The 25,448-nt window shown below is 37.9% G+C and overlaps 1 protein-coding gene across 1 annotated transcript; it reads left to right on the top strand.

Annotated features, from left to right (window-relative positions):
* The first annotated feature begins 519 nt into the window (after window positions 1-519).
* LOC137871948 (solute carrier organic anion transporter family member 1C1-like) lies at window positions 520-25,427 on the top strand. Its single transcript, XM_068710077.1, has 15 exons — window positions 520-885; window positions 4,747-4,917; window positions 10,586-10,727; window positions 13,790-13,922; window positions 14,474-14,595; window positions 14,668-14,814; window positions 15,924-16,022; window positions 17,422-17,670; window positions 18,203-18,367; window positions 19,139-19,334; window positions 20,923-21,088; window positions 21,331-21,503; window positions 22,293-22,357; window positions 22,601-22,718; window positions 23,492-25,427. Exons 2-15 carry the CDS (start codon window positions 4,822-4,824, stop codon window positions 23,727-23,729), a joined length of 2,109 nt encoding a protein of 702 aa, XP_068566178.1. The 5' UTR covers window positions 520-885; window positions 4,747-4,821; the 3' UTR covers window positions 23,730-25,427.
* The last annotated feature ends 21 nt before the right edge of the window (window positions 25,428-25,448 follow it).

Below are 25,448 nucleotides of genomic sequence, written 5' to 3'. Positions count from 1 at the left end.
TAATACTTTTTTAAACATGGACTAAGCAGTCATCTTAGAATGAATTAAATCAGGGAAATTGATTACAAAATACAGCCTGACCATGTGACCACGACACTGTTTAAGAGGTAAATACACAGCAGTGATCTAATCTCATAAACAAAATAAAAAATGAAAACACAGCTATCAGACAAATGCTATTTATTACTTTAAATCTTATTTTCCTGACAAGCATGATGCTTTCAAATTCACTGTTTTAATTACATTACAGCCACCTATTAACAAAGCGACTTAGAATTTACAGGGCACGTCACTGTAAATGCTATATAATTCTAATAAAGCTTCGTTAATTCGTTAAATTGTACAGAAATGAGAGAGAGAGAGAGAGAGAGAGAGAGAGAGAGAGAGAGAGAGAGAGAGAGAGAGAGAGAGAGAGAGAGGGGGGAGAGGGGGAGAGAGAGGGGGAGAGAGAGAGAGAGAGAGAGGGCGGGAGGGAGGGAGGCTCATAGGTGGGAGACAGAAAGAAAGAGAGGAGAACGCGAGACAGCTGTTCAACTGAAGCCCATCCATCTGCAGAATCAATTCGAGAAAAAGAGGTAGCAGCGGGGGTCACCTAGTAGCTGCGTTTCACGGATGAACACCAACCAGAAAAATGTTTCAGGAGATAAAAATCCCCATTTGATCTGCGTTAGTCTGCTTGGCAGTTACCGTGAAGTCGGCTGGAAATGAACTCTGGAGATACATGTCGGTGTAAGCGCATTCATGAGAAGAGTCGACGCTTCTCCTCCGCTCCCATCCCCATGATAAGTTTGACCGGAGCTGGTTGAAGAGAGGCTTCCCGTTTCCGATTGGCTGGTAAATCTTTGTAGCTCAAGCAACTGGAAGACTGTTTCACAGGACACTGTGGTAAGTGGTGCGCCCTTCTCATCCTGATTTGTTTGATATCCTAATTGTATGATTTAATAATTTAACTAATGAAAAATGGCAGTCTGACTTCATTGCACTTATATTGCATCCCAGAGGTAGGCTACCACTTTTTGACTTAATGTGTTTAAATAATTAATATCGAATTAAAGGCCAATGATTCCTCCACAAAAAAAACATTTTCAAAAAGAGTATTTCAATGAAAACGTAGGCTTATTTTGATTATTGTATGAACTGTGATACACGTTCATGTAGTGAACAGCATTGGTCAACAGTGAACAGGCTGTAAATGCAGAGGTACCTGCAAAGCATCCTGGTTTAGGGACCTGCAGGTTGCGAACTTTGTGTAAATTCCCTCTAGGTGTCCCTGAGATGTTACCGAGAATGGACCGGACAGTTGGACTGACGCCCCAAAAACGTTATGCCTCCTGCGAGGCAAACAAACTATAACTTTAAGTGTGCAATTGTTGCAAATACATGCCAGTTTTGAAAATGATGCTTTAATTTAACAAAACTATCAGCTTAAAAACAGGGTTTTCTAACCATAACCCTTGGTTATAGTGCCTTAACCTTTAGGCTGTAAACCCTGTGAAATATTTTCATTAAGCAAATTCAAAAGCTTTTCTTGTGCAAATTAGTGATTTGCATGTTTAGTTTTCTCTGAACGTGCATTTTAATTGATGGAATATTGTGTGCAACAACATGGATATCGGAGTTGCCATTGGCTGTTACAGTCCCGCTCTGCACCCTTTACTTCTCAGTAAATTCAGTTGGCTATTCTGACATCATGAATCTATATAACCACAGGTTTATTGCCCTTTAGCAGAATACTAATGATTCAGCAGGGAGCTCAGTCAACACCCCTTGAGATATACATAGCAGTGACATTTTGTATGGAGATGTGTAATAAGGTATATGAGAGAGAAGACATATACCATTTCATGTATATAATTATTAATAAGCAAGAGATGAAGGAGGAGGCTGGGCTGGTGGAGGGAGTCAGCAGCACAAACATCCATTTGCTGTTCATGCTTGGTATGATGATGTTGATTTTTAATTATTGCCATTGTGATATCTATGTTTATGAAGAAAGAGAAGTAATGTGGTGACCACATTTAACTCTCAGGAGGGTGGGCGTCAGTTCATGCTGGCCCCAGTGCTTGACATGGAATGAAATAAGTTACATTTACTCCTACATGTATTTTTTTAAATTTTTAAATAAAGGAAAGATCTGTGAACAACAGCAACCATTCACACATAACGCTTGCCTTATTTAGTATGTATGGCATTTTCTAGCTGCATTCTATCTTAACTGATTACAAGTGGCCTTTAAGGGGCACAACCTTGAAAAACAAAGCCTATGTTACAAGCGAACTGACTAGTGACACTAGATTTGGGTTTTATCTGAGTTTAATTTACTGCAATCAGGGGGCGCTTATATGATACTGTAAAAAAATCAATTAGTTTTTCCTTATTGGTTACATTTGTTGTTGTTGACAGGAACACTAAATGCAAAGCAAAGTGTGCTCTATCATACTAATGAACTGTTTAGTGACTTCACATGTAACAGAATGAGAGACTGACATTGCTTACTGGCTCTCTTTCTTCTTCCTTAGGTACAGTTACTATCACTCTATTTTTAAGAACTCCCTTGTCTTAATAATAACAAATGTGAGGTTGTGATTTGAGCATTTATTTGCATTCCTAACCTTTGAGAACAATATATTGCAAAGATACACTAAGCACAGGGATCCTCTTGCTGGCTACAGAGCTTGAGTTAAAGCTCTGACGCTAGTAATTCAGCTTGTGACTTATTCATATACTATATAATCTTAATATTTCATTATCTATACTGTGGATGGGATGCTCGAACAAGTCACCCTAACCTCATGGTCTAGTGGATGAAATTACCCACTTTCATCCCTGCTGCAGTGACTAAGTTTGAGTCTGAATAAAGAAGTCCAGACATTACATAACAGTGACAGAAAAATGCTGTTTAATATAATACTGTACTGAGTGAGAATGAGAGAAAGAGGTTCAAATTAGAAGAATCATTGGTGGTACACAGGACAAAGCATTGGTCTACTTAAAGCTGCTGTTCTAATTCCTTTGAAAGTAGGTCAAACCTGTTGCTGTGGTCTTCAAGACAGAAACATAATTCAGGGAGAAATCAGAGCGTGTTACATTTGGTACTAGATTCAGTATCATTGACAGAAATGGTGATGGTAATGTGGTTGTGTTCTTTGCTGCATGGCCATCACTAACCCGGTCCCCTTGAGCAATTACATTCACAGTTTCACATCACTACTGGAAATGAAGTGAGGGGGAGGAGAGGGCAATAAGTGAAATAAGAAAGATGAATGTGAAGCGTTAGAAGAAAGTATTCATTGAAAGGGAAAGATAGAGGTCAGTAAGAAAGAGGTAGAGGACGAGGTGAAAGGAGACAAAAGGTATGAAGTATAAAAGCACCACTGGAAGGCTTTTACAGTGAAGCAGCTGCTACCAGAAAGTGTTGATTTTGCATCCACAAATAGGTAAACAGCTTTGCAATGGAGTATTGAACTCTATTGTCTTTGAGGCAAATACAGTAGCGAAAGAGTGGATCAGATCAGAAAACACAGAGGCTTCTTTACAGACTTTACATGGGTTATCAGATTAGGAACCTGAATGTTGAACACAGTTCAAACAACAGCAACTCTTACTTTAGACAGGAGCTATAAACCCACTGAATGATTAGCATATGTGAGTGTTTTTTAGTAATGCCTTTTCTTTGTTCATTGGAGCCTCTCTGTTGACCATGATTCCAATACAGCTCACCTGAGGGTGGTACGATCATGCACCGGTAATACCATGCTAGTTAAATTGGTTCAAGTAAAGTACATTTACATCATTCAGCCATTGTTGCATTTTCGCCATGTACTGCCTACAATACAACCATGTGGCAAACAATGGCACTCTTTCCCTTATTTATATATTTGTTTACGTTACACCTCTAATATGTTATGCAACATACACAAGTCCAACACATGTATTCCACACATGCATACATGCTTGCCAGTTAAAAAAAGATGTTAAAAGATAGTGGCGGTTGCGAAAAAGACGAGCCAAGCTTAATTAAATGGCACTATGTTGGCTCAGCATCATAACTGCGTTTGTTGAACCTGAGCACTCATACTACGTTTTGCATTCCTATAGCATTATTAACAGATGTTGGGGAAAAAAACAAAACATGAATAGTAGCCAGTACGTAATAAGTTATATCCATTTCCCTCCTACCAACTTACATGGCATAGGCAGATCACTGACAATAGAGTGAACATGAGAGCATATATGGAACAGCAGTGCTATCGGTATTGGTGGGATTCGGACACATATTTTCACCCTGTTTACAAAACCTTTCCCCATTGATGGTTAGTAGTTCCTGTCTCAAAAGCAACGGATGTTCACCCTATCAATCTTATAGTAAATCGAATATCCTCTTAAGTTGATTTTAGGTTAATTGTATTACCACACTTCACAACCCGGGTTTTTGCTTCATAGCGTTTGGTCCCATGCTGTCAGTTACCGGACGAACAATACAACAAAGCATGTTGTTCTGATATGTAGGAATGCTATCTCAGAGTTCTGATTCTGTGGCTTAAAATAAAAATGAAAACCTTTTATTCTAAAAGAGTGCACACATCAACTGTGGCATTACAATGTTTAGTTGTGATTTAAGTCTTAAGAGCCCTAGAACACATACAGGGACTATTGTTTGTGTCTCTGTCTCCCCTCTGTTTGCGGATGGCTGTTTGTGTGCAGAGGATGAGAAGTGGGTCACATGCTTGAATTATCCATTCGCAGGGTTGCATGCATCAGTGCCAAGAAACTGCATTACGTGGGGGACTTCTGCAAAGGAGACACAGAGACGTTTGAACGATGGAGGTGGAAGCTGAGCAAGGACGCTCACAGGGGAACGGACGCAGTGACGCCACGGACAGAGAACCGCACTCCTCTCCCTGCAGAAGCCTTAAGGTACACAGGTTAACATGTCAAGGATGAAGGTGTTTCAGTTGACCCCTATTTCACTTGTAGATGCCGTGTGTGTGTGTATGTGTGTTGCGAAGGGGTCACATGCTCTCCTAGCATGTACGCGTGCATGCATCTCTGTGTGTAGAGACCTGTACTAAGTAAGTAACCAAATTACAGCTCAAACTGTCATTTCCACAAGGATGATGTGTGTGTCCCTGAGGGATGCTGTAGCTTTTAACCTGACAGTTCTTAACCTCTCTGTCTTAATAATGCACAGTCATAGGATGCCAGAGGAAATGGATTGTTATTCTATTTGTAAACTGTAGTTGTCTAATACAAGATTTTGCACTTTGCACATCTGGCAGAATGCATCTGGCAAATATACCGGTCACTATGTCTGGGTTTTCAAAGGTCTTGCTGACATTACTAACAGAATGAGTGGCCTTCTGTGCTCTTAACATATATGCTCACATTACATGCTAATGTAATACATATACATGTAATACATAGCTACATTTTGTAAATGCCACGATGAGTGCCACTTAAACATTTAACTCTAAACAGTCATTTCACCGGTTTCCAGCAAATTGCTTTATTTCTAAATAATGAAAATACCCATATACTGTATAAGTTATCATGACTTTGCAAGGAGTATTCCACCACACTGCTGCACAATAGTTTTCCAGGAAACCCGTCTATTGGCACTTATCTTGTTGCCACTTTTATGTAAAGCCTTGCCTTCTTCCAAATTAATTCTGGAAGAAGGCAAGGCTATACAGTGCTGATGCTTCCTTCCTTCCTTTCTGCTCACAAAACAAAACACTACAGATCAACTCTCCTTTTTTGTTCTTTGTGAAAGACATAATCATATCCAAGTTCATTTTTGAGCTTGGAATAGCAGTTGACAAAACAATCTCACGTCAGTCGTATCACAGGATCTTAAACAGCAGATGGAGTTTGCTCAGCTGTTCTTAGTATTTCAAGCATTTTTCATTAATATTGGCTCAAAAGCCGGCTATTGACAAAACAAGGTTCACTTAGAATCTGTTCTGGATCATATCACACGTTCTTCATAATTTTGACTGTGGAAAGTTTAAAATAATTGTTCTTTATCTATCTGTAAAGTGAAGCAGATGGAGAACGTGGCGATTAAGAGTCAGCTGTAACTTGTATGCATTACAGTAGCTTACTGTCATGAACACTTATGAACATAGTTGAACAGAATAATATTGGGCTGCTGCTGTGACAAAATTCAAACTTCAGATGTGATGGGCTGCCTTAAGTCAATGAAAGTAGTGGAAACACATCCTCAGAGTGTGCACTGTCAGGGATTCACTATTTGTTTGGTATATTCATTTATTTGAGCAAGACTATGTACAACTTTTTAAAGAAAGTTTCACTGAGCAGTAGCTTAGGGTGGCTAATGTTAGCTAATGTTTTGTATGTGACATTAGTGCACAACAAACATGGATGAGTCAATTTGCTGACCCCTAGTCCACCAGGATGCCCCATTAGTCTTCTTTTACTTTTGCTACTGATACATCATATTTACACCATTATCCAATAACTGTCACTTGTGACTACAGCAGCAGTTGATTCTGAATACCTACATAGATGATGTACTGATGTATTTTCAACCTTGAGCCTATTTTCCCATGTTTTTGTGTCTAAAGGATGAATGGGGACAACAATTTTTTAACGTGGTACTGTATTGAGCGTGAGCTCTGCAGCCGGCAGACATTACAATGTAATGCTTAAGTGCAATTCAGAGTATAGATTATAGACATTATAGAAACAACACTTGTATTCAGAAATCTTGCGAGAGGTGACTTGTTGCCAGAAGACAACGGTGGAAACGTTAGTTAGAGTTGGAGAGAGGAGTGTCGGCAAGTGTGTTCGAAATACAATTTTCAATGTCATGTCTGAATAATTGTCTGATTTTGACAATGTGGATGCCAATTAAGATTTCAGAACAATACCACTCCTTGAGTGACACTTGATTAGACACAACAACAAACAGACCACATTTTAGTGGACCTACATTAACGGTGCACAATTGCATCAAAGGATTACATTGCAACCTGTTTTGCTGCTGCCTGCTGCAGAGTACTCACTCAATACTGGACTAGTTTGAAAAAAAGCTTTCCACATTTGTCACTTAGACATAAAGCACGGACAAATAGGTCCTGGTTGAAAAAAAGAAAAAACTTTAAGTTTTCCGAATAAAGGTTAACATTTTCCTAACTTTTAAAAAGGCTCTTTCATATAACTCATATGTCTATTGCATTTAGGGAAGAAAATATCTTGCCACAGCCCTTGTATTGTGTATAACTGTGAACAATAAATCAAAAGACCCTTGAATTAAGCAAACTTAAAACTAATGGCTTTCTATTTCAGCAAGAAAATAAGCCAGAACATCAGTGAATATCATATTGTTAAAAATAGACCACCTAAGGCTTTTCTTCTTTCTCTTTTCTTTCTCCACCCTCAAACAACCTTCTCAAAAAAACCAAAAATGTATCAGACAAACTTGTTGCTTTCCCCTACATGAAAGTCATGTGAGACAATGGTGTTCAAGCAGCTTATGATAATACAGACTGCGGTGGCAGGACAAACTTGTATTTCTTCTCAGAATTGTTTGATTCCCTGTCCGGCTGGGTGGGACATGGCATCGACTCTAATCCTGTGCTCTGTTATTTTCTGCTTTTTTGTTAATTCCATCAATAAGACTAGAACTTTGGTGCAACAATGTCCCATTTTCCCCCTAATTTTCTTATCGCATCAAACACAATCTCAACTCCCTAACCACTTTCTAGTCATGTTATACATTGTATAATAAGTTATTTTCTGCTTTTTGACGTCACTCCTGCAAATAACAGAGGTGTGTGTGTGTGTGTGTGTGTGTGTGTGTGTGTGTGTGTGTGTGTGTGTGTGTGTGTGTGTGTGTCAGACTCATGATGTGAGTCTAAGCGTGGTGTGTGACATCAATGAACTAAGAACAATAGCTAATCGCAGGTCAGGAGGAGACTTTGTTTAAATTTTCAAACACACTTACTGTGAATCCGTTTTCAATGACCTTTGATCACAATGAGGCCACTGCTTATTTGGCACTTGCTAAAACCAATTAAAATAACAGATTGAAAATCTCACAATGCATACCATTGTTGCAAATCCCCAAATGAGCAAGATGTTTTTAAGAAAAGGTCATTCATTACTCATGATGTACTCAATAAGGAAAGTAATTACTTTGCCGTCTTTCTGAGAGTTAGATGAGAATATACTGTATACCTGTCCATTAAATGTAAGGCATCAACGAGCAGTCAGTTGGCTTAGCTTAGTTTAGCACAAAGACTGGAAACAGGGTGACACAGCTAGCTTGGCTCTAACAAAAAAAAAATGTTATAATTCTGTCTTTTTTTCCACTCTAAACTGGAAAATATTAAATAACAGCAAAACTATATTACAAATAATTAAAAAAAAAATCAATACAAAAAAAGAGAATAAATGTGAGGGGAATGTGTGTAAGTGACTGACATGCATCAGCCATCTGAATCAGCTTATCTCTTACTTACGTTACATGCGCGCAGAAAGTGAAGCTTCATGTCAACAACACCTCATGTCGTTCTTTAAAAAAAGAGACTCTACGACACTAACAACATGAAAACAAAGTGAAGTGCTAACAGAGCAATATAATGTCAACTTACCTCCATGACAGTAACCTCTACAGTGGAAGTAGATGCCGGGATCCAAATCGAACCCACCAATAGAAACTCCTGGCTCATTCAGCAGCGTATGCCCCGCCCACTACGTCCAAACTCAACTCGTAGCTTTACGTTTTGGTTTTGGTTTTGAAACCGTAGCTTTTCGTTTTGAAACCGTAGCTTTTCGTTTTGAAAGCAAAGGTTTTTGTTTTGCAACCAAAAATTATAGTTTCATAAGCAAAACTAACAAATAATTTATTCTCAGTTTATATATTTTCACTTACAAACTTGATTTTTGATTGCAGTGCGAGACATTTGCTTTCAAAACATATTTTTTTGTTTGCGTAATAAAGACACAAATCTACCTTCATAAAAAGGAGCAAGTACGAAGTGGAATGCGAGTCAATGAGGAGTAAGAGAAACAAGGAAGCATAAGTGAAAGAAAAAGAGTTGTGTGGCCATGTGCACACTGCAAATGCATAAACCTGTACAGGCTGAAGTAACAAATTACCAATATTATTTGTTGTTTACATAAGAGCCTTTAATACAATTCAAAACTTGAATAGTAATTTTACTTTTACAAGGTCACATTTTGTAGATTCCACATAAGCATTGTTTAGAACCCAGTTTTAGACTATAAATGATAAGAACGAGTTGCTTATCTAATATTAGCCTTCATTCACCCAACTAGTACCTAATTGGTGTTATTATTGTCCAGCTACAGTTTGTTAGCCTTGGAAAATACACTGATTAAAACATTTCAACATTTGGGATTGGCATTCCCCAATTTATTTAATGTTATGCAAGGTGGCTCCTGTGTGTCTGTGCTTGTCTGTTATCGGAGCACTTAGTATACATACATAAATGTAAATGTGCTCTTAATTAAGACTTGACTGTGAACTTTTACACATTCATAATCTAAATTATCTCTAGGGACATTTTGCTTCGTTCTTTTTGTTTTATATTTTGAAAATATATACCTAAACAGAAAATTAGCATGATGATTTGAGCTCTATGTGCGTTTGTTCTATGACACAGATGATTATGTATGCTTTACACCAAACATTATCTCTACTTCTTAGGCAAGCAGGGGCAAACGTGACTCTAGATTAAATTAAACTAGTTTATTTCTATTTCTGTGTTAAACTGTGTATTTTGTGTTCTCTTTAAGAACAGTTTTATTAATGATCTACTCACCAAATCGTAAACATCCCAAAACAAATGCAAACGCAACATGCAGCCACAAAACGTACAGAGGATAAAGAAGGAAAGCTGGGGACAATTAAGGCTTTATTCCTTCATATAAGGACTCCACTGTATTTTGTTCTCAAGTAAAGTTAGTAATGTGCATTAAAGGGACATGAATTCATACAGAGGGAGAGCGAGAAGAGGAAAGAAGAGCTCAATGTATCCTAGGATGTCCCCCGGCAGTTTAGGCCTATAGCAGCATATCTAGGGCTGGTCCAAGACAAACCTGAACCAGCCCTAACTATAAGCGTCATCAAAGAGGAAAGCCTACTCTTAAATGTGGTGAGTATGTCTGCTTTGTTGCAGAATTGTTGATCTGATCCCAGTCACTGTTGGAAGTGGCTCACAGCTTTTCAGTCTTATTATAGCACAATTTCAAAACAATCAAGATGAAAAAAATATACATCCATGGGGATTCTTTCTCTGTCTCAGCTATTGGTTGCAAAGTTTGAGCTGCCTGTCATGTGTTGTCACACATGGTTTTGACTTTTTTTATTATGAGGAACTTACATTAAGCCCCACTGCAAATCAGTCCATCCTACATGGATTACTTTCCCTTGTTTATCAATAAATTCATCCTCTTTTTTGTTTGTTCCCAGTGGACAAAACACAAGTGTGAACATCATTCAATCAAGTAGATTATTATTAGTGCATATTAATGTAAATTCCCTTTCTTTGTTTCCCTTTCTCTGTTTTTTCCTCATCTCACTCTCCTCTACCAGATGTTTCTGGTGGCTTTGTCATTTGCCTATTTTGCAAAGGCTCTGTCGGGGAGCTACATGAAGAGCACAATAACTCAGCTGGAGAGGCGCTTTGACATCCCCAGTTACCTAATAGGTGTCATTGATGGGAGCTTCGAGATAGGTGAGTAGACCTGCCAGTCACTGTTGTTATTTTGTTGTTCTGTTCGCAGCCTCTGTTTCATGGGCTCCCCTCCCTTCTCTCTTTCTGTCATTGGGACGGAAATGTGAATGGGTCACTCAGGTGTTAAAGCTGCAGATAAAGGATTCATCAGGCTTCCAAGAAGAGGACAGGGTAGTGTGTGTGTGTACGTGTGTGTATGTGTGTGTGTGTGTGTGTGTGTGTGTGTGTGTGTGTGTGTGTGTGTGTGTGTATAGTGAGTCATGGTGTCGAGCAGGGACAGAGCAGGCTCTTTGCTGTGGACAGTCGGACTCAAGAATTTTTAAGGATTTGTTATGCAATAACTTCTCTATACTATAGTAATATACATGGGAATTCAGCTGACATTTACCAGCTTTAAAAAAAAAGCTTTGTAAATGCAACACAAACTGTTCTGTGCAGATATTTACATAAAATATTGCATTCACCCTTCTCTGTCCCACTCTTTTTTTCCACACTAGTGACAAATTATCTGAGCGACAAATAATCTTTTCAATACAAAATGAGGTAGATGCAAAAAAAGACAACATCACAAAAAATGGATAAAAAGCAATTTTCCTTATCAGAGTATATTGACTGATACTATCAGCCAATTTTTACTCATCTCAGATACTCTATCTGTGTCCATGTATATGTTTGCTCATAAGTAACAAGAAATTGCTTCTCAGAAATACGAAAGATATGTGATTTTGAAACTGTGTCTCAGGGAGCTATGTCAATCCCAGTCCACCTGGAAATTCGCAAAATTATGAAGCAGCTGCTTTTAAAGGTGAACTCAACTGATTTTACACATCAAAGTCTGTTACCAGGTCTTGCGGAGTATTACTACATATGTGGAAAGAAAGTTGTATAAAGCCTTTGGTGGCTCCAGAGGGGGCTGTCTGAAGTCTGCAATGTGTTATTGTCCTCAAGTGATGTCACTGGAGTCAGTGTCAGTTGGAGCTGAAGAATACAAGAAAAAAAAATCTGGGTGTATGAAGTTAGAAAGAGGGGAGATTACCAGACCTCTGCAGCGTGCTCCTCATCTCTGCTTGAGGCTTGCAGCTCAAGGCTACATCAGTCGCTACTAGATAACACACCCAACTCTGGAATCGACTGTTTAGTTGCATTGTGGGAAATGTAGGCGTCAGGTTAAGGAAGACGAATGCGTGGATTATGATTTTTATTTTCCTGTGTCAAGCAATGTGAATTTTTTCAGGTGCCACTTATTATTTACTTGTGTTGAAATACCTGATTCTTAGCTAGTTTGACTTAAATTATTGGACCAAACCACAGGTTTACTTTGTGAATGTACAGCTAGTGAGTAGATCTGGCTTGCATCACTGCTGTATACATACCACAACTTCTTGCACATACTGTATTTACATACAGTATGTGCAAGAAGTTGTGGTTCCTTTTAACCCCGAGAAATTCTTGATAACATTCAGCAAAGTGTGTTACAATATTGTCCCCTGACCAGTTTCTAGGTCAGTTATGTAAGGCTAGTCCATTTAACTAAAGTGTCTTTTGTCGGTTATGAATAATACAAAGCTTGAAGAGCAAGATGAGACCCTGAGACATGATTCATACAACATGAAAATCATAATCCACTGTCAGCCTATTCTATTTCTGTGATTTTGCTGTCAGGGATGCGGTTTTGGCCCATGTTGACACGATAGTAGTGAAGAATAATTAACATTTTTCTTCAGTAATGATGGTGGAGTGTGCAGACTGCTGTTACTCTGATGGAGAGGGAGTGTATATGCTGGACAGAAAAGGTGCAGTCAGAGTTAAATAAACCCGGATCTCTCTCCTTCCGTATCTCTCCATCTCCTGCGAAAGCGACTTCTCTCGCGTGGCCTAGGCAACAAGCTTTTTCTATAAGACCGTTACCAGGGTAACATTGAGGCAGAGCAGCGTGAAGAGGGGAGAAAAAGGGAGGGAGAGAGAGGAAAGTGCAAGAAACAAGAGAGGAGAGGAGAGCAGAGCGGATAGAAGACAAAGAGAGAAATAAAGAATAAAAAAGAAGAGTACAGAGTGCTAACGATTGCTGATTGGCCCCAGCTAAATGTATACACATACATTCTTGTAGATACTGCACGAATAATTCTTAGCATGTACTTACATACTGTACATACAAAAGTTGAGAAATCAAATATATATTTTTTTCCCAAATTGAGTGCCTATTTAACAAAATATGCAAAAGTATTTACAAAAAAGTTTTTTATATCAAATCCAATCAAAATATGACGTGTGCTGTATAAGCTAATAATAAATGAGTCGCTCAACAAAAATACTTTTCAATGCACACACAAATAGTTATCATTATATATAAAAGTAAACAAAATCCACATATGAAATAAATAACATTCACAAGTTTATTTCTGATATATATATATATATATATATATATATATATATATATATATATATATATATACATATTATATAATATATAATATAATATTTCTTGTTTTAAATACATTTAGAAGAAATCCACAAATTATTTGAAAAGGTCATCAGAAACATATTTGGATGTTGTTACATTTATATAAAAACTGTTGAACGTTAATTTACAAACTGCTTGTCATGTATGAACTTCACTGCATGTGTGTGTGGATTTTTTGAGAATCGACAGGGGATTCTCAAAAGACCCCACACAAATGCAGTGAAGTTCACACATGACAATGCAGGTTCAGCAGTGTGTATCTAAATGTAACAACATCCAAATAATGCTATTATTTGTGGATTTCTATAACATTTACTTAAAACAAGAAGTATTTGTGTCTACATCACAAATATATTTGAGTCTTATTTTTTCATTAGTGGATTTTGTGTGTATTGACAAATATTATTTTCGGGAAAGAGTTGTTTATATATAAATCACAAAATGCATGTGTGGACCCTTAGCCACATCTGTATAACTCAAACATAATGAAGCAATGATTGTGTTCCTTCTCAAAATGTCTATTTGCTCAAACTCCTGCCCTTTCTTCATCATGTGGAGATGTACAGTAGCACTAGTTGAATCCTGATATTCCTCACAGGTAACCTGTTGGTGATAGCTTTCGTCAGTTACTTTGGGGCCAAGCTCCATCGGCCAAAGATCATTGCAGTGGGTTGTGTACTGATGTCCATTGGCACCTTCATTATCGCTCTGCCTCACTTCATCATCGGACGGTGAGTTAAAACGCCTGGTTGTTGTATGACTTCAACTAAATACTAAATCTCAGGTACTTGTTTAAGTTAACAAGTAAAGCTTGAGTTTCCAACCCATCAATAAAAGATTCTCAGGAGCTACATAGCACCTTTGTTAATCTGTGGCAATTTTGATTTGTTGTTGATGTGATTTACAGTCTTGTAAAAATCTAATAAAATTATTCTTAACAAGCTGTGCCAAATGTTATTGTACCAAATCAGATCCACAATAAGACTCTTTATACAATATGCTGTATCACTAACCAATTAGATAAAGACTCATTGACACCACATGAACATTTCCATAATATATTGCTGCACCTTGTATAGCACTGTAACTGGGTCAGACTATATCACGTCAAACATATTGCTGTTCCACTGAGTCTTGACTGTTTTCAGCAGGAACGTCCTTACTAACATTTTACTTCCAGTAAGATTCACAGATTGTTTCCTATAACAAAGTAATCGTGATTATTTTGTATTTCTTCTCCTTCCCCTGTATTTTAACAGTTCCTTTCGTGTTTTGTGTACAGCTATGAATTTGAAACATCGGTGCGGTGGGTAGTGAATTCAACACAAAACCCCTCTCCTTGTCCGGTGGGCTCACCAGTAGACCTGACTCAAGATGGTAAACTGCCTCAAGTGCCAGCTACAGGTGAGCACTTTTACACATACACTAGTGGTGACAAGTAAACAGGTCTGAGATTGCACTCGTCTTTTCCTCCAGGTTGTGAGGGGGACTCCAACCTGTCTATGTGGATCTATGTGCTCCTGGGAAACGTCTTGCGGGGGATTGGAGAGACGCCTGTTCAGCCACTTGGGATCTCTTATATCGATGATTTTGCTACTGAGGAGAATGCCGCGCTATATGTTGGTAAGGAAAATCTCACCCAGTGGTAGAGATATACTTAAAAAGTAAACACACTCTATCATTGATGATATTACATGGACATGATCCACAAAAGTAATTTCTAAAAAGTGTTTAAACCTCCACCAAAAAGTATTAGTTCACAGGGGTAGTGTAGAGACTCACCGTGATGTTAGTTAAACACTACTTCAATTTACTTCTTTTATCCAGGACTTTACAACACTGTGGATATATATTTATTCGAAATATATTTATTTGATATATATTTATTTGAAATACAAACCAGAAAAATTATCAAGCTATATACTCTCTGATTTTTTTTTAAAAGGCCTAACTTGGCGTCATAAGAAATTTTACAATAGTTTTATAGGAAAAGCATATTTTCCATGCAGTCATCACCACAGCAGACTGCGGAAACACCCAAGGCAAAATGCATGCCCAGACTAAAGGAGCCCAGAAGTGTGGTATTAGTGTCACATTAGCCGTTTATTGGTCTGAGACAAAGGTCACTATACTTGATCAAATACTACTGCTACTTATTATTATTATTATTATTATTGCCACTACTCAAGTACTAAAAAGCTTTAAAAAGGCAGAATAATGTTTGGAATGCTTGGTAGTCAATAAAACTATGAGCAAACATGCTCTTTGGTAGCAAATCCAAACAGTCAAAGGATGGTCATTCCAGAGTAAAAACCCACTAATAAAGAAATATGCATGTTTCATTCTTATTGCAGCCCTCTTGTGAAGCAGCTAGCACAGCCTTCTTCGGAGCACAATACATTATCTCACAATAATGCCATGCTTGCTGAAAGCTCTGTCATATGCTGTGGTGATTTGCTCAGATATTAGCAATCTGTAAATCCCTTTAGTGTTCTACAATAGCAGATGAGTATTACTGAAGAAGAACATGCTTACTTAGCAAGTCTCTCCAAAACAAATGAGGCATTAAAGCAGGTTTAAAACATGTATATAGTGTAAATCAGTATGTATGTACAATTTGTGGTGAATTGTTTGTGTACTATCTACTGTGTCTCAGTTGTTAATACACATAGCTTGAATCCTAAACAGCTTGTGTGTTGTGTTTCTCTGTGGCTGTGTTTACCATATCCTAGGCTGTGTGCAGACCATTTCAGTGGTTGGACCTGTGTTTGGCTACCTGTTAGGCTCCTTATGTGCCAAGATCTATGTGGACATTGGATTTGTAAAAATGGGTGAGTTTAAACATAAATACATGTCCAAATATTTTAAGGCCAGATCATTATGTGAATTGTTGTCAATAACCCCTCATCCAAGACTCTTAAAGAGCTTGTTTTTTCTTACAACAGCAACCCTTCTTAGGAAGCTTCTTAACACTTGTTTTACAAAGTAATAATTTGGAATATTCTGACAGTATGTATCATAATTACCTATGAAAGACACCGTAATATTAGTGACCACAATAAGTTGGGAAAACCCTTCGTATATTTGTGGTTTCACAAAAGCAACCCATGCCATGACAGCTGGCAATAGTTTTTTAACAGATGTATATTTGAAAAATCCGTATGTGGGTCACGAGTCAGACGTTGTAATACAATAATTTAGATAAGATTTAAGTGTTAGTAGAATTCTTTGAAGGCCAAAAATGTAAAGTAGGTCTTTTTCATGGAATACATTTGTCACAGGATGAAAAGCACAGGTATAAGTAATAAAATGAATGATGGCTGAAGTTGGTTTCAGGGTCCTGGTATATTGCATGCCGTCTCACTGTCATGATTGTCTGGGGCCGAGTCATCGGTAATGTTATTAGTAAAACCTGAACTTTTCAACCATTACAGATCAAAATGTCTGCTATGAACAAAGACCTTTTCATTCATAAAACTGAGGCATGATATTATCAGACATAATTACGGGTGGATCACAGGCAGTATATGTATGGCTCACAGACCCAGAACAGGTGTACAGGATTAGCATCAATTAGCTAATGAACAAGGTACGGTGGGGGATAAGAAGTACAAAGCCCAGTGATACGCTACAATCAAATAGAGTGCAGCAGGCGGAGGAGAACCAAGGCAGACAAATAGAAAAGTAGCAAAAGAAATTAACTTTAGAGCGAAAAGACAGAAAAGAAGATAGAGAAACACAGGACAGGGGGATGTAACCAGCAACAGAAAAAGGGACAAAATAGAAGGAAAAGAAGGAGCATCAGAGAAAAGAATGACAAAACAAGTCTTATGAGAAGACCTGTTAATAAACCAATAAAAATAAAAACATTCCCTGGTGATAAAAATAAGTTTATTAAAAAAAGCTAACCAAGGCTATAAAGGATGACAAATTTCCATGTTGGGCTTTTAATTTCAGAAATTGTAGCTATGAAAAGGCTACAGGTTGTTAGGGCTGTTCTGATGAACTCTGTTATGACTTAGGGTCGAACCTGCCCTCATTGGTCCATCTTTGCATCCTTTCATTTGGGTATCCAGTCAAGTATAGAGAGTTCAGTAAGCTTTAGCAAGTACAAAAAAAAACTGCACATCATATTATTAAATGGTCCCACTAAACGATACAGGATCTGTTTTTATCCATATGTGTATCACTGAGCATTTATTACATGTCATCATCTGTACCCCAACACAGAAACTATCACCATAACCCCAGCAGATTCTCGCTGGGTGGGGGCCTGGTGGCTGGGCTACCTCATAGCTGGGGTCATCACCCTGTTCTCTGCTATCCCATTTTGGTTTCTGCCCCGCTCCCTACCCGTTTCAGGGCCCCAGGGCCCAGAAAAATGCACACCAGAGCAGACAAGTTTCATTAAAGACCCTCCTCTTCTGAAGCACAAGTATCCTACAGACGAAAATACTACATTCATAGAGATGGCCAAAGGTAAGGATGGATATAGAGGTTTGTAGTCATTTAACAATAAGTGTGAAATGTTCCTGTTTGTCATATTTATATCTGTGTTTACTCGCTAGAAATCTTGTTCACTGCCTTTGTTGGCGCATTACCAGGTTTGTTGAAGTGTTACCGTCACCAACTGTCAATCAGCGGAATAGTGTGAAACCAACAGAAGGATGTGAATTGTGACGATCATGTGCTTGAGCGTGCACAATACAAACAAAATGCAGATCCATACGTAAAAACATTGCTCCTAGTGCCCAACAATTCCATGGGCTACCTTTAAATTTACCACATACTGTAGCATAGTGTTTTTATTGAAACTGACATTTTCAAATTCTGCATGTATTGTAATGTCACAAGGCAATACTCCTTCCTAATACGTCATGTGGACGGAAAGGCAAACTTCATATCATAGCAATAATCAGAGATTTTTACAGTCAGTAGTCACTTTTACATAGAGAAATTGCATATTTTTTTGGACAGGTGTGTTTCAACTCAGATTTGTATCCTTCTCCAGACTTTATTCCTACCCTGCGTACTCTGCTGGGACACCCTGTGTATTTGATCTACCTGTGTGTGACAATCATCCAGCTGAACTCTCTCATTGGCATGGTCACCTACAAACCCAAGTTCATTGAGCAGCACTTCAGGCAGTCTGCCTCAAAGGCCAACTTTCTCATGGGTATGGCACATGTGGTCCGTGTCACATAAATTATGTCTATTACAACCTGAAAAATCGGCACATAACAGACCCAGGAAAGGCTTTTCTGCTTGGTTCACATTGTATTTGCCTAGTTATCTCAAATCAATTTTAGTGTCAAGTACGTACTCAACATACACTGTAAAGCTTACATATTTAACATGTTTATAATTTCAAATTCATGCGGTTTTCAGTGTAACTACAAGTCAGTGTTGTGTTCCCAGTTAATTTATGGTATTTTGCATTTGCTGAATGAAGCAAAAAAAAAAACTGATGAAGGGGGGGATATCATTAAAGAAAGGAGAACTGGGTCTGGGTTGTATGTAATTCAGCCTACTAACCGCAACAGCTGCAGAGAAGTGAGCTTAGTGGAAAGTGCTTTGCATATAAAATGAAATATCTAATGAAGCTGATAACACAAGATGAAAGTCTCTGCATGTGGTCTCATCAAAGGAGATGCCTGCACTGAATAGACTGCATATGAAAGAGAATGAAATATTAGTGACCAGAGCAAATGACATGGGTGTAGATAAAAGAGCATGTCTTCAGATTGATGTTAAATGAAGGTATAAGAGGAATTTGTATAGACTTATTTTACCCCTCTCGGTTTTAGCAAGTGGGAAAAATGATAGCCGAGCATCGATAACAAAATCAGATTATATTGTCTGTCTTTTTCCTATCCAGATTAAGCTTTTGAAATAACATTTCATTTCAGATAATGTTGATCTTGTGTTTTGCTGTCGCTCTTAATAGGTGTGATCAATATCCCAGCTGTGGCACTGGGGATGTTTTCTGGAGGTCTACTGATGAAGAGGCTTAAGCTGAACATCATGGGAGCAGCCAGGTTGGCCTTTGGCACATCTCTGATCGGTTACATCCTGTCGCTGTTCTTCTTCGCAATGAGCTGCGAGAATGCCAAGGTAGCTGGTGTGACACTTTCATACAACAGGTGAGTCATAGGAAATCACATTCAGTACTTCACAGTACAATTATTGATCTAACAGACAGGTCATTACTTACTGTACCTTAAATGCACCTCATGAGTTTCTGTTTCTGGGATTGGGGCATTCAAATACATATGGTTGGATGTAACAACAAAATGCATCTTTTTGATTGTTTTCATATCATGAATTACGCCCTCTAAAGATAATGAATTGCATCAGATATTCTGCTATTATTGTACATTGAAGCATGAGCGGCGCCTGCCCCGTTTCAAGGCGGGGAAGTCGTTCGCACCTAACACGGTGGTCACTCCGTCGGCTGTCCCACCTGCTAGGATATACGTTCCTTTTTGAGGTGTTGGAACAAAACCTTCGGTCTTTTATCTCACCCCGTAGCTAAATCGTTAGGATTTCGGATTAATTGTCTTCTTAAAATGATTTTACGGCTAATGCCCTAGGCGTTCTCAATGGGATGCAACCCTAGCACCCTGTATGTAATAGTTATGTACTTTGTCTGTACTTTACTATTGCCTATTGTGAACATTCTCACTATTTTATGACTAACACTGCACAGTTTTCACCCATGGAACTTACCTCAAGCACCGTATGGTAGCTTCTGTCGTCACGTCTGGATCGCACAGTTAACGGACAGGGGAAGAGAGTTAAGACCAGAATACGTTGTTTGGTTTCAGTCTCTTACAAAATGTAAGGCTGGATTTATATTTAGGTTTTTCGCACAACAATCACATACAACAATTTCAAGTCAATGCAACAGTCACTGTGCTACAAGAAATAAGTCTAACACTCCTTCTATACGGAGTTTGCCTCTTTATTAGTTTTCACTGATTTTGCTATGAGGTGTAATACAGTCACTCTCTCTGTACTTCCTCTTCCTCCTCTCTTCTTTCTGCTCTGCTCTGCTGTTTTTATGCTGTTCTAAGGCTGGAACCTCCTTCAGGCTAATGAGTAACTCACACACGAGTCCTCCTTCTTTCAGAACTAACACAGAATGTTACTGGTTTGATTCTGTTCACAAGAGGAAGCACAAGTTTTAGAGTGACTATTCTAATAAAGGCACATATGCAGTTTATATGGTTTATCACATATATCAAAAAGTAAAACAAGTTATAGGTTTAATTACTTGAAAAAAAATTAAAAAGGTTTATAGTTATACTGATTACACATTGATTCAAAAAGGTTACAGGTTATAACGGTTATACTTTTATGCTTTCATACTTTTCTACGATCTCTCAACAACATGTACAACAGAGACAGAATCACATACCAAGTAAGGTGTGTAAAAGTTAAATTAAGAGTGAGAATTTGTGTGAGAAAACAACATTATGATTAAATGAATAATTTTCTCTCAAAGGTACATTCTCTTTTTTTCACCAAATGTATTAAAATATGTAACAGTTTCTGCTAGCTACAGCTTTGGCCATCATTGTTTATCTTAATAATGCATTATGCTAAATTTGCTTTTAAATTATAATTATGTAAAGAGTACTATAACAAATTTGATCATATTCAGGTATGTAATGGCATATTCAATGATTTCCTCTCATGTGTACTTTTCTCTTGCTCTATTCCTTCCAGCATGGATATGATATCTTATGATAAACACTCAGTGTTTGCAGCCTGCAACTCAGACTGTTTTTGTTCAGTGAGTGATTGGGACCCAGTCTGTGGAGAGAATGGCATCACATATGTTTCTCCCTGTCTTGCTGGCTGCACCACCTCTGCTGGCTCAGGGAAAAACACAGTAAGTTGCTATAAAAAAATATTACAAATGGAAAATGTATTTCTGGGATTAGATACTGTAATATTGTCTTTACTGTGCCTGGTTGGCTTTTTAAATAATTCTTATGGATCATTAGCAATTGCAGTAATTTTGTTGAACTGCAGCCACATATATGAGTGTTTGTGAATATACAGTATGTGTATATGTGTGTCTATGTCCTGTTATACATGGTCACGTGTGAGCAACTATGCATGTCTCTCCAGGTCTTCTCTAACTGTAGCTGTGTCGGTGTGGCTGGTAATTTTACGGCCAGTACAGGTCAGTGCCCTCACAAGGATGACTGTGACAGGATGTTCCCGTACTTCCTGGCTCTCTCTGTTGTCACTTCCTTTATCATCTCCCTTGGGGGCACACCAGGCTACATGTTTCTCATCAGGTCAGATTCAAATTGTAATGAAAAAGGACTTTAAAGTTACTACATTACCATGATTCACACTGCTACAAAGCTTTCATGCCATCATGCCCATTATTTCTGCTCATTCTTTCTGTTATGTGCTACTTTGATTCAGTTTCTTTGGACATAAAACAATCTTACATTAATTTACTTTATTTGTGTAGACCCTACGTCTTCTGATCTGCTTATTTCCAGAAATCGGTGGAAGGGAATAATTTTAGCAATTAAAGCATCCTGAGACAATGATTTGGGCCATTCATAGCTCACTTACTGTTATTGGCAATGGCTACATTTTGTGTGTCTGTGTGTATAACTGTAGCTTTGACAAACAAACTGTTTGTAAAATATGGTCTGTTTCATATGATTATCATATGATTTCATAAATCCTTCAAAGCCAATCTCTGATTTAATGCTCATACACACACACACACACACACACACACACACACACACACACACACACACACACACACACACACACACAAGATCTCCTAAAGCCATATCAGCTGATCCTGATCAAATGAAGTGGCCTCACTAGAATTGAATTATTTTTTGCTGTCTTATTGCACAGTACAATACAATGACGTACTCTTTCCTCATGGAATACTTGAACATGCATTGTTTACATTGATGGAGTAGATTGTTTAGAAAGGAACTTGAATTAACCTTGAATCTGTTGTTTTGAGCTGTTTAAAGAGTACAACTGACATTTTCTAACCATGTTTTAAAATGATATTTCCTGAAAAGTGTCTGCAATTTCTCTTCATGAAGGTGCATCAAACCACAGTTAAAATCTTTGGCGTTGGGGTTCCATGCTCTAGCAACACGTACCCTCGGTATGTCTTTTTCAAAACATATCCTTTATCGAGCATGTTGGAGTGGTTCAGGGTTAGGATGCAAACTCTGTAAATGTGTTATCTTGGGTTTAGTTCTATCTTTCTTCCAAACGTTCCTGTTACTTGAACTACCAGATCAAAAATGTCAGTGTTTCAGTCTTACTTGACTGTTTAAAACAGTATAATCTATTGTGTTTCAGTTTTTGGGGATGTGGTTGTGAAAATATGTTTTTGGTCTTACAGCAGGGATCCCAGCACCCATCTACTTTGGAGCAATCATTGACACCACATGCCTAAAATGGGGTCAGAAAAGGTGTGGAGGCATAGGAGCCTGTCGGATCTACAACACCACTTCATACAGGTAGTAAAAATGAGTTTTATGGATCGTTCATTTCTGTATTTGTAAAATAAAGTTAATATCACTGTTTCAAGCAGTCTACTTCAGGCTCAGGCTTTTTATATTTTATGTGGCAATGACCTGCAAAATTTTATTTCAAACTGATTTAAACAAAAATAACAACTGAGCGTCATGATATTGCCACGTTTGACATTTCTGTTAATTTCTCACTGATATATTTGATTGCAATGCAAAGGATAAGTAGTATACCATAAACATTTGGTGGTAAATTTTGAAGTAACACATTCTGTGCTGCAATTGCTGCTGCACATTGTCTGCCATATGTCTTTTGGTTACAGTAGCTTTAACTTTTGTTCACTGTCCCTGTTTGCATTAAATCATGCTCCTTATGACTCCCATAAGGAGCATGATTTAATGCAAACATGCTCCTTATGATTCCCATAAGGAGCATGATTTAATGCAAACAGGGACAGTCAATCAATCAAATCCGAACACACAAACATGATTCAAACTTACACTTAAAGATGTCATTGTCCTTGATGTCATTGTCCCCTTATAAAAAAATCCAGAAATCCACTCAGAAATTCTAGGGAAAAAAAAGAAAGTTCTCCAGAATCATCATATTTATCAACGTAATCCGTTAATAGTTGTCTGTTCATCAATGGGTACATTGTTGTTATTTACAGTTTCCTCAGTGTTTTCTCTCCCTCATTCCATTTCTCCTCCTGTATTGTCAGAAGAAACCTAATCTTTACCGAAACATCTTAACTTCTCAGGATAGCATACCTGGGTCTGACTCTGAGCCTACGGACTGTTTCGTTCATTATTTGCATCCCGGGCTTCATTCTACTCGGTCGACAGCTGAGGAAGGAGGAACGAAATGCCATCCATGGTGATCTGGCCAACGGCGGAACAGAACTGGAGGCACTCAGGAAGGAAGAGTTTGTGACTTCTAATTCTGACCAATCACAACAAACACCAGACAACAGCACAGACAGGGAGACACGGCTGTGACAGATCCAGCAGAACTGACTCACCTCGTCTCTATCTTACACACACACACACACACACACACACACACACACACACACACACACACACACACACAACAGGTGAAAAAATAACAACCATACACAGACATGAAATTTGCAGGGAATCACATGTTGTATCCGATCATCTCATATAAAGCATAAATTCTATATTTGTACTACTGAACCTGTGAAGGCTTTGTGAATTTGATATAACTGAAATATTTCTTGAATGTACAGGCTTTTATTTTTTTTTTCAATATAATATTTTTCACATTTTAATGGTTGCACAAGAGATTAGATGGGAAATGTGACTTGCGAGACTACTACCAGCACTTATAAAGCTGCCTCTTTGGATTTTTCTTTCTGAAATAACAAGAGGAAATGTGGCCTTATAAACCAGAGGTGCAGCACTAAATTTAAACAAAAAAAGTAGAATTAAGGTGAGGAAAATTAGGCCTACAACTAGACAAGAAGTAAGGATAAAACAGGTTGTTGTGGAAATATGTGTATGAATATGTATTTCAGTAACTTCTAAAAAGCTTGGCAGAGGTTGACGTATGGGCCTCATTCACTCAACAGTTACCTCTAAATCATGCGTCTCACATTTTGAACAGATATGAATGCCGTTTCATTTTGCCTTCACTCACCTCAGACTGAATGCAAGTCTTAACACTCGCTCAGAAAAATGTGTGTATTACTTTAAGCCCAAAGTCAGCTGTGATGGTATTGCAGTTTGTGTTGTGCACTTTCTGGATCTGAACTTGTTCCTTTGGTACTCATACTAAAAATGGAAATTGTATTTAAGTGAGATTTGCTTAGCTGTTTGTCTAGTGGAGGCTGCTCCATATTTATATACTTTCAACCAGCATCAGCACCAATAAACTAAAATAAATTTGATATTATTAGGGAGAAAAAAAAAAGTTATATCAAGAACACACAGCGTATTCAACTTTGTGATGACACTGACTTAAGATTGGACTACATTTGCGCAGAATATCTCAATGTACCTCAGCAGGCTCTGGTATAATACAATATTTTCTGTTGAAACAGATGGCTGAGGAGAATGCTTGCTCTTTGTTTGTGCCATATGTTGTGCCTTGGAAAAGGCAGAATTTGTACTGTTGCAACATTGATAAAAGATATCGCCACAGGAAATGTGCATTTATGTTATTGATGTATATAAGCTCTGTCGATATGTTTCACTGGTGAGTCTATTTTTAGGGTATGTTTTTTGTTTTGCTTTTCTGAGTGTGCATGAACTCCTGTGCATACACCTACAAACAGAAAGATCATGGTCTATTCTCAGGTTTTTTATTCTCAAACAGCTTCATTCCATAAACAGAACCCATTTCCTTGAAATATGTCATAACTTCTGAAGCAAAAATAATCGACTAGCTACTGTAAGTATTTCTTTTGTCTTCGTAAATGTATAGCATATCGTTTTTTAAGATTTTTCCAAAATGGATATGTACCATTTTGTTAACTTAAACTATGTCGTGATTGAATCGTCTTTTCAATTCAGGTTTAGTTTCAGGCACAGACTCAGAGGAGCAGCGAGGTGTCGAGGAAGGAAGTCATTATCTCAATAATGTAAGGCATTTACTTGCATTAACAAAATCAGAATGTAAATAATTTTCTTGGATTATTTTTGTAAAATTTCAAAAATTATCTTAAATGTAATACCAAAATAAAACTTTTAATA

The sequence above is a fragment of the Cebidichthys violaceus genome, unplaced genomic scaffold (genome assembly GCF_023349555.1).
Source record: "Cebidichthys violaceus isolate CVI_PGR_0920_01 unplaced genomic scaffold, fCebVio1.0.p SCAF_1, whole genome shotgun sequence".
NCBI classification, from domain to species: domain Eukaryota; kingdom Metazoa; phylum Chordata; class Actinopteri; order Perciformes; family Stichaeidae; genus Cebidichthys; species Cebidichthys violaceus.
This window is presented reverse-complemented; position numbering and strand designations above follow the sequence as displayed.

Bases quoted from the DNA above. Each gene is read 5' to 3' on its own strand.
- LOC137871948 (XM_068710077.1), top strand. From the start codon at position 4,822: ATGGAGGTGGAAGCTGAGCAAGGACGCTCACAGGGGAACGGACGCAGT. The intron at 13,923-14,473 runs GTGAGTTAAAAC...TTTTGTGTACAG, and splicing joins CCTCACTTCATCATCGGACG to CTATGAATTTGAAACATCGG. The intron at 19,335-20,922 runs GTGAGTCATAGG...TATTCCTTCCAG, and splicing joins GTGACACTTTCATACAACAG to CATGGATATGATATCTTATG.